The sequence below is a fragment of the Orycteropus afer genome, unplaced genomic scaffold, assembly GCF_000298275.1.
Source record: "Orycteropus afer afer isolate SDZICR_OR568_19922 unplaced genomic scaffold, OryAfe1.0 scaffold00095, whole genome shotgun sequence".
Classification (NCBI taxonomy): domain Eukaryota; kingdom Metazoa; phylum Chordata; class Mammalia; order Tubulidentata; family Orycteropodidae; genus Orycteropus; species Orycteropus afer.
The window spans coordinates 3,731,866-3,742,436 of record NW_006921682.1 but is presented as its reverse complement, the minus strand read 5'-3'; the positions used below and the strand labels follow the sequence as shown (position 1 = coordinate 3,742,436).

At 38.6% G+C, this 10,571-nt stretch overlaps 1 protein-coding gene across 1 annotated transcript in view; it reads left to right on the top strand.

Moving 5' to 3' along the window:
* Positions 1–9,285, top strand: part of NRG1 (neuregulin 1) — a 152,358-nt gene extending 143,073 nt beyond the window's left edge. Inside the window, exons 6-9 of the mRNA XM_042781197.1 lie at positions 729–855; positions 4,380–4,510; positions 5,683–5,889; positions 8,631–9,285. Coding sequence (XP_042637131.1) covers positions 729–855; positions 4,380–4,510; positions 5,683–5,889; positions 8,631–9,285 — 1,120 coding nt within the window. The remainder of the gene's footprint in view (positions 1–728; positions 856–4,379; positions 4,511–5,682; positions 5,890–8,630) is intronic.
* The last annotated feature ends 1,286 nt before the right edge of the window (positions 9,286–10,571 follow it).

Sequence of the window (10,571 nt, the reverse complement as noted above, 5' to 3'; positions counted from 1 at the left end):
CCAGCCTTCTGGTTAGCAGTCAAGTGCCTTAGGCACTATGCTACCAGAGCTCCTATGATTTAGTGTATTACCAGAATTACATGAGTCACAGAGATAAGCATACATAGCCTCAACCTTGAGTCTTATAAGATTAAATCTTAATATTTTAATAATTATAGCTTAATTGTACAAAAGTGTTATTAGAGTAAGATCATGTTAAAGTTGTGCTAAAATCTACTGACAAAATATATACATATCCTCACACACATACACAGTATACATGCTAATGCATGCTAACTGTAGAATGCTCAGCTTCAGAACTTTATTTTATTAAGAGATTCACATGGACAACTATAGGTTAAACCAATCTTATTGATTCTACAGCACAGATTTTCTAAGGCAAATGACCATCTGTGTAACTTAAGCAAAGTTGGATTTAATAGGAAAGTTGGGAGTTTACCCAAATGCCAGCTTTACTTCTGTTCTTTTCTCTTTGTCTTAGCCCTTAGCAGTACAGCCAAGTTTTAGTAAGAATACCATACAGTTTCTTAAATCTATTTGTAAAGGATGTGTCATTCTACATCTGTCCCTGGGTAGATTCTGAGATGAAGTGGCACACCCCCTTTTCTTTTCCTCACCACCAATCCCCTGGCCTTGAGTTACCTGTAGGTGTCAAAAGAAGAAAGATTTGACTGTCCTAAGAAATGTAAATTTAATAAAGAAGTAAATGGTCCCTTTTTCATATCCAGGAAACAACGGAAAAAGCTTCATGACCGACTTCGTCAGAGTCTTCGGTCTGAGCGAAACAACATGGTGAACATGGCAAATGGGCCTCACCACCCTAACCCTCCTCCCGAGAACGTTCAGCTGGTGAATGTACGTTGACTCTGGCCAGTGGAGACACTGTGAATCTCTCCTCTGTTCATGCACCTTCAAGTTTATTTTCTAAAGCTCTTAAGCTCTTAGCTTCTGCTATTAATCACCATGGCTTCCAGGAATCTGAAGTTTCTCCAGGAAAAAATAATGAGGACATTTTTTAAAGTGGATTTGGTTACTGTAAAACTAGCACATTTCCTCTTATAAAGTGTTCATTAAAGGGTTGGAATAATAATGTTGGATTTGTCTTGCAGGGAGGCCACAATTGGGGGAAGGAGAGTGGAAGAAAGGAAAAAAATAAAATTAATAATACAAGAACCACAAGGAAACATATATATGTATATATATAATTTGGAAATATATATATATATAAAATTTGGAAATGAAGGATATATAGATATTAATCTATAACTGATTAATACAGACAGCTTTTTTTTCCATTTTTATTGTGATTTGGGAGAAAGTTTACAGAGCAATTTCATTTTCCATACAGCAGTTCATACACATTTTGTCTCATAACATTGACTGCAAGTCCCCACATTGTGATAGTCTCTTCCTACTTCCTCCCCATAGTTACTGTCATCCTTGAGTTCTTCCCTCCCATGCACTCCTACCCCTCGAGTGGTCTCCCTGTGCATACGCTTCTCATCTGTTCTCCCATGAGTGATCTCTCCAAGGAGTGTATCTACCTGATGTAAATGTTCAGCCTATATGCCAGTCTTTTATTTGGCTGGAAGCCACAGAAGTGAGTTCAATTCCAGACCCAAAGGGCAGCTAGGGGGGATAGTGTCAGATGTTCCACCAGGCTCTATCAGACCAACAAACCTGGTCCTTTATTTTAAAATATAATTTTGAGTTTTGTTCCACATTGTTCTCCCATTCTATCCAGGATCTCCTACACAAATAGATACCCCCCCCCCCAAGTGGCTGACAGTGGTAGCCAGGCACCATTCTAGTTCTTCTAGTCTCATGGTCATATAGGCTGAGGATTGCATAGTCCACCAGTCCCTTGGATTAATTGCTTCCACATGTCTTTGGTTTTTTTCATCCTTTGCTCTAGACGAGGAAAGAACCATCGTTGCATCTAGATGGCTGCTTGCAAGCTTTTAAGATCTCAGTCGCTAATCACCAAAGTAGGATGTGGAACAGTGTTTTTTGTGTAGTATGTTATGCCAATTGAGCATGACATCCCTGGGGCCATGGTCCTGAGTCCACAGGTCCAACTACTCACTCCCTCTGGGTAGCTGGCTGTGGCCAAGAAGTCATCATAACCTTGTGCCTTGTCAGATTTACTATATACCTGGACATTCTTATGGAACATACCAATACACTTGTAAAAGAATTTAGATCTGTTTTTATAGAACGTTTTACAGTGCCTGCTGACTTACTGATTCAAGGTCAGATGACTTGTCAAACATGATTCTCAGTAGCAAAGCTAGAAGAATGTGATGATTTCTTATTTCTTGGCTCTTTCTACATGAGGCCAAACCCTCAAAATGAAAAATACCCTTAATGGTTCAAATATTTTGTTTATACTTTGCTAAGCACTTAGCTTTTGAATATAGCTAGATCATGGAGTAGTAGATGCTGGAGAATGGTTAGATATCATCTTCCAAGCCTCCCTTTTTCAACAGATGTGGTCCAGAAATCACACATCCAGTTAGTACAAAGTAGAAGCCAAACTCAGATCTCCTGGCTTTTGGAGTATTGCTCTTTCTATTTCATCATATTTCTTCTTGCTTTTGCATTTCACACTGATGTTTGGTTTTGTAGATGAAATGTGAAAATTATATTTCACTACCATTTTATATTCTATAAAAAACAGTGTACTTTGCATGAAGCAGATATATGATAGACCTAAATCCAGAGTTGGTGGTTTTTATACCACCAGCAGTTATAGTAGCAAGACTTCCAGATTGTTGGAGTAAGATGCTGATATGTTAGCATACTTTGCCACTTTCCGCTCTTTAATAGTGTTCATTGGAATGGTCTACACAGTTAGTAAGTGCATTTACTACAGATATAACTATAATCTGTCACTATGTGTGTAATAACAGAGCTCTGGTGGTGTAGTGGTTAGGACGTTTGGTTGATAACCAAAAGGTTGGTGATTCAAACCCACCAGCTGCTCTGCAGAGAAAAGATGAGGCAGTCTGCTTCTGTAAAGATTTACAGTCTTGGAAACCCAGTAAGGGTCACTCTGAGTCAGAATAGACTTGATGGCAGTGAGTTTGGTTTGGTTTTGGATGTGTGTAATAATCTATGAGACGTAGAATTACTCCTTGAACTTCAGTCGTGGCTCAAGCTCTGTGATTGTGGACTTTAGACTTTCAAATCTTAGATCCTCATTATGAAAACAAGCCTGAAAATAATACTTTCTTCAGATGTTCTATAAACATTCAGTTAGATAATCCACATAAAACACTTAGCCCAATGGCATTTAAGTTTGATAATTTTGAATATTATTTTCATTATATTCACTGAACTTACTTTATTGATCAAGAAGTAGTAATCAAATGGTACATGAACTAGAAAATAGATCACTATCTATGACACATTTGATGGTGTGCTCATCACCTTCTCCTTAAAGCAAGCTAGCTGTACTGCTAGTAAGAGCCACAAGGAATAGCCTTTCCATTAAGAGAACCAGGTAGTTTCAGGCATAAATTTAAGTTGTATATTCTTGAGTTTCTTTAGAGCCCACAGACTATCAGACTATAAAGTGCTCTGTTTCATCTAAAAGTATCTTTCCCTTCCTTCTCATTTGTTTTCCTGTTACTTAAGTCATTTTGGTGTAAATACTAACAGCATTAAAACATAATTTCAAAGTGGGCCTCATACAATGAAAACATAATAACTACTATGAGTTGATGCTGAAAATGAAGTAGAATTTGTGTGCACTGGATATAAAACTCTCTGGATTTTGTGTGCTTTGTCAAGATTTCTGACCTTGATAATCACCATAAATTCTTCAATTCTCTCAGTACCACTTTCACACTGGCAACAAGTTAAAAAGTTTAGTTACATCATTCTGGCAACATGGACACTGGGGAATTGAAAAAGAAAAGTAGATGCAAAAATTTAGAGTTTGGTTTCAATTCTTCCAGTGACTTGAAATTTGAAATAAAACAAATCATCTCTATGCTTTTGTTTCACTAAAATATCTGTTAGTTTTCTTTGACTTGCAACAACAATAAAAAAAAAATGAATATTGGGCAGATATTTATATTAAATTCTAGTCATGTTATCATCACTATTTTAGAAACAAAGTAGAGCAAATAAGTCTTTTCCTGATAAAATGCTGCCATGACTGCAGTACCTACATTTTGTGCACATTCAGGTAAATCATTAACTCCATTCATCTAACCTAACTGCTTTGGTAGCCAGGATAGGGTTTGCCATCTGGCCACTGGAAAAATGGGATTTTTATGAAGCATGTATACTACAATAGCTTATTTTGTGTGTGACAGTGTTAATATTTAAATTTACATGAGTCTTCAAATTGTGTTTCTTTGTTTATCCAGCAGTATGTGTCTAAAAATGTCATCTCCAGTGAGCATATTGTTGAGAGAGAAGCAGAGACATCCTTTTCTACCAGCCACTATACCTCAACAGCTCATCATTCCACTACGGTCACTCAGACTCCTAGTCACAGGTATGAGAATAAAAAAAATATATTGTGGCGTATCTTCAATAATGAATTTGTGCTCATTGCCTTTTGCTATCACTATCTAAGAATTAAATAGAAGACACTTATGAGGCAGTGAGTTATAGTAAAATGCATGATCTTTGGACAAAAACAGACTTTGACCATCAACTGGCTTTGCTACTTACTTACTCTGTAAATTTGAGCCTCAATTTTTATATCATTAAGAAAGGGGATAATAATACATACCGCACAGAATTGTTATTCCTCATTCTGAAGATTGGCTTTGGTACTTGTTGATTTGTTTCACTAAGGAGCTCTGGTGGCACAGTGCCTCAAGTATTTGACTACTAAGCAGAAGGCTGGGGGTTCAAACCCACTAGCTGCTCCACAGAGGAAGATAGGGCAGTCTACTTCTGTAAAGATTTACTGCCTTGGAAACTCAATGGGGTTCTCTAGGAGTTGGAATCAACTCGATGACAGTGGGCTTGGTCTAGATTTGCTTTACTACATTGGGAAAAGTCTGTCTTTGATTCTATACAATGCTTAGAAGTTGACTTGCAGTGATTGTATTGCCCTGGCAAATGCTCATGAGAGTTGGTTGAATAGCTAAAGCTGAAACTCCCAAACGCTCTGGTGATCTACACTCAAGGGCAGCTGTACACTTCCAAAATAGCCCATAGCACAAATTGCTTCCTTAACCTAAGCCACTCGGGAAGATCAAATCAATAAGATTACATAGTGGCATTTGATGAATATTTGTTGAATAAGTGAACAAATGAATAGAAATCTTGAGTGACACCAACAGTTAAGTGCTCAACTACTAGCCAAAAGGTTGGCAGTTCGAATGCACCCAGAGCTGCCTCAGAATACTGGCCTGGTGATCTGCTTCTGAAAGGTCACAGCTTTGAAAACTGAGGCAGTGTTTCTACTCTGAACACATAGGATGATCATGAGTTGGGATCTACTGGATGGCAACTAACAACAACAAGATGCAGAGCTAGTCCAAATCAAAATCCTTTCTATACCAAATATCTTTATAGCATTTCTATTCTGAAACAGGTAAGCTTGCAGAGAGCTACTGATACACTCATAATAATATTTGTCAGATCATTTCCTTTCATTTTCCTTTGTGCGTATAATTTAAAAAAGTCTCTTTGCCTCTCACATTTCCTCCTCAGCTGGAGCAATGGACACACTGAAAGTATTCTTTCAGAAAGTCACTCTGTACTCATGATGTCATCGGTAGAAAACAGTAGGCACAGCAGCCCAACTGGGGGCCCAAGAGGACGTCTCAATGGCATGGGAGGCCCTCGAGAATATAACAGCTTCCTCAGGCATGCAAGAGAAACCCCTGACTCCTACCGAGACTCTCCTCATAGTGAAAGGTAAAACGGAAGGGCAAAGCTACTGCGGAAGAGAACCCCAGTAAGAGAATCCCTGTGAGCACCTGCAGTCTCACCTAAGGAAATCTACTGTAATCAGAATAAGGGGCAACAGTTGCCTGTTCTAAGAGTGCTCCTAGTTGATGAAATCTTCTTTTTTGTTTGACTGAACTCATTTCTTCTGAGCTTCACTCATCGTCCCAGTGGCTGACAGGCAACAGACTCTTAAAGAGCTGGAATGATTTGATGTGGAAGGTGCAGCCATCTTGGAGTTCCCAGCTCTGATCTTATGCTTATATCCACTCTGGGTCTCAGATGTAACCTTAGAGAGATGGAATCAATGATTTATAAGGACCCTTCTAGAATCTAATTTGCCAGGTATCCAAACTCTGATTCAGTGATCGAGCTGGCCTCATGCTCTCATGTGCTAACTCTTTCTTACCTTCCAGCTTCATTTATCTCAAATCAAGGGCTATGGCATTGCTGACTTTCATGGAGGAACAACTGCTTGTGTTCCACCATATAGTATCCCTTCTGTGAAGTTCCAAGAAGGGGTAAATAAACAAATCTGTTGTATGCTGCATCTGCCAATCTTTACAGGTGGTTTTCAAAGCATATATTGCCTTTGCTATGCCCCTTTACTCCAGAATGTTTTGGCTTTCATCTGGGGAGACTGGGTTGTATTGAGAAGTTAACAGCAAAGGTAAAATAAAGAATAAAAGAATGTAAACTGAAAGAGATGCTAAATAGAAATATTGAGTTATAGATTCTTTTTATCCATTTTCACCAAAGCTGGGAGAGAGTTAAACCTCACGAGAATTTCTAGCCCCATCAATAAGCTGTTACTTGTTTCTTTTCAAATACAATGTGCGTCTGTGTCAAGGGGTGGTGGTATCTATTTATTTTTATTTTATTGTCACCTTAATCTAATCTTTATCTACTTGGTAAAATTTTACTTAATGCCCAATAGTCTTTACTTATTTGGTAGCTCCCTGGGTAGAGATGATTTTGATAGATCTTTCACTCAGATCGAGAAGTAAGTACTTAAAACAAAGGATGATCAGTTCTTGGCTTATATATAAAGCCTACTGATTACTTCTTCAAGGGCCTTTTCCCAAAATGTTGTTTCAAAGCTTTATGGAATTGGAAGTTACATTGTAATCCATTTTTGAAAGAAGTAGACAGGGTCCAAAACTGGTTTGAAAAATTAGTCTCAAATTCATGTAATTATACTTCTAGGTATTGAGGAAGTCCAACGGTTCTAATTCAATCTTTTTTTAAAGAGTCAAAATAAGGTTAGAGATAAACTCTTCCTCCATCATTCGATGTGATATTTATCTGTAAAGGTTGACATTTCCCTGCTGTGGCAGGCCTTCTTGGGTACCCCAAATGTTATGTGGGACTGAAAAATATTCCTGAACTGAGAGATCATGCAAAGCAAGGATGAATCAGTGTTAGATTTTGGTTAAATTTGGATTAGCATTTCTCAGAGAGCTTAGTTTAAGTACCCCCAAAGCAAAAGTCTAAAGGCTCAAGCCCTAAATATTTCAATCTCCTAGACACTTTTCCATTTTAGTTACATCTAGATCTCACATCCCTGTCACCCTGAATCATGGCTGAAAAGCAGGGAAATTAATAGGTTTCTTGTTCCTGTTAGCTAGAGTTCATATGATAGTGTCCTGTGTCATCACAGGTCATGTCAAATTAGACTTTGTGAATGCTAATGTGAAAAAGAGTCATTTAGTGCTAGGCATTGGCTACATTTTTATCAAAAGCTGAGAAATGTGACTATAAAATCCACTTCCTCCTCAGTGCCAAAAGTCAGGTCTTCTTATTCTGGAGGAAAAAAGCATGATATGGTTAAAACAATGCACTCAATGTCTTGAGAAATTCACTGAGCATTATCAGACAGAACATGGTATAAGGAAACATGGTACCTCGAACTCTTGAACAGTCACAAAAGATAAACCAAACACTGATGCAGCTGAGTGTTTCAGAAGAGACATAATGGGAAATTGGACATAGACTGCCCTGCGGTGAAACCAATCAAACATAAGGTTCTTTCAGGCTTACCTCTGAACGCCTGAACACTGGGATGGTAGTTGCAAACTGTATGTTAAGAAGTAACATTTTGTGGAAAAATGAAAAGCACACAAATGTATTGCAGTATTATCAGGAATAAGTCTAAGTTACTATGCTCTTTTTTTTTTTTTTCATAAGACATAACCTTATAGCTGAGCTAAGGAGAAACAAGGCCCACAGACCCAAATGCATGCAGATCCAGCTATCAGCAACTCATCTTAGATCTTCTTCCATTCCCCATTTGGGCTTCATTCTCTAAGACCCCTTGGCCTTTAGGAAGGTATAGTATTTAAGTAATACTTCTTTCCCTTCCAAATCCCTGAGCCTTGGCCCTTAAAAAACTGAGAGCTTTCCAGGACCTAGTGCCCTGTCTTTGCTCACAGGCCTTAATTTTAAATTGTGACCATTTTGAAAATCCTAGAAACTTTGATGAGCTAGGCATTTTAGCTGATCTTTGCATGTACTCCTGTAAGGAAACTCTTGGCAACATAATTTTAGATTCCAAGGGTACTGAATTTCCTAGTGTAAAAATTGAGATGTGTAGCATGAGTAGAAATTCTTTATTCTCTGATTATATATTATCATGAACTCTGTCCCCTACCCTCCCTGCTCTATACTTCTTATTCCACCACACTTATGTGGGGTATTCTGTGCTCACACAGGTATGTGTCAGCAATGACCACCCCGGCTCGTATGTCACCTGTAGATTTCCACACGCCAAGCTCCCCCAAATCACCCCCTTCGGAAATGTCTCCACCTGTGTCCAGCATGACAGTCTCCATGCCCTCCATGGCAGTCAGCCCCTTCGTGGAAGAAGAGAGACCTCTACTGCTGGTGACACCACCACGGCTGCGGGAGAAAAAGTATGACCATCACCCTCAGCAGTTCAACTCCTTCCACAACAATCCCGTGCATGAGAGTAACAGCCTCCCCCCTAGCCCCTTGAGGATAGTGGAGGATGAGGAGTATGAAACGACCCAAGAGTACGAGCCAGCTCAAGAGCCTGTTAAGAAACTCGCCAATAGCCGGCGGGCCAAAAGAACCAAGCCCAATGGCCACATTGCCAACAGGTTGGAAATGGACAGCAACACAAACTCTGAGATCAGTAACTCAGAGAGTGAAACAGAAGATGAAAGAGTAGGTGAAGATACACCTTTCCTTGGCATACAGAATCCCCTGGCAGCTAGTCTCGAGGCAGCCCCTGCCTTCCGCCTGGCTGAGAGCAGGACTAACCCAGCAGGCCGCTTCTCTACACAGGAAGAATTGCAGGCCAGGCTGTCTAGTGTAATTGCTAACCAAGATCCTATTGCTGTATAAAACATAAATAAACACATAGATTCACCTGTAAAACTTTATTTTATATAATAAAGTATTCCACCTTAAATTAAACAATTTATTTTATTTTAGCAGTTCTGCAAATAGAAAACAGGAAAAAAAACTTTTATAAATTAAATATATGTATGTAAAAATGTGTTATGTGCCATATGTAGCAATTTTTTACAGTATTTCAAAATGAGAAAGATATCAATGGTGCCTTTATGTTATGTTATGTTGAGAGCAAGTTTTGTACAGTTACAGTGATTGCTTTTCCACAGTATTTCAGCAAAACCTCCCATATTCAGTTTTTGCTGGCTTTTTGTGCATCGCGTTATGATGTTGACTGGATGTATGATTTGCAAGACTTGTAACTGTCCCTCCGTTTGCTTGTAGTAGCATCCAATCAGTATGCCTTGTAATGGCACATCCATCCAAATACTCTTCTCTTTTTTTAAGAAGTTTTCTTTGCTTTCCGTATATGAAATGAGTTGTGTCTACTCTGCCAGCCAAAGGTTTGCTTCATTGGGCTCTGAGATAATAGTAGATCTAACAGCATGCTACTATTAATTACAGCAGGAAACTGCATTAAGTAATGTTAAATATTAGGAAGAAAGTAATACTGTGATTAAAAAAAAACTATATTATTAATCAGAAGAGAGTTTGCTTCTACTAAAAGGAGCTACAATTTATTTTGATTTTATTTTCTGGACAAAATACAACCATTTTAGGGATAAATAAACACATAGCTTAGAAAATGGGTCCTGGTTTGCTACCAGGTAAATCCAACAACTGATAAGTGGACTCAGGCCTGATACAGAAGCTCATTCAGATGAAGATCAAACCATGGCTGATAAAGGTGCAATCATTTCTGACTTGTATTTTTCACTGGTTTTGGAACTAGAGATTAGTTGTGTCTTCTCTGCTCAAGAAGAGGCATGCTACGGCACAGAAAGCCTGACCCAAACAGCACATTCAGCAGTTTGTCTGAAATAGTTCTAGAGTGAAATGTGCCTGCAGTGCATAGTGGTGACTTGTAGTCCTAGGGAAATATTTCTTTTGTAGAGTGAAGGAGTGAATGCATAGAAGACACAGGTGGAGAGCAGCTGTATGACTTGGTTGAAATTTGAAACCATTTTGTTGACTGCACCTCTCTCCCATGATTTTTTCTCTTTGTTTTTCAATGTTGCCTTGATTAGTCATAACTGTGCATGAACATTTTTGTCAGGAATGGCCAGTGTGCATGTGGTTTGTGATTATAAGAACCTCTCATGAGTGATGGTTCATCA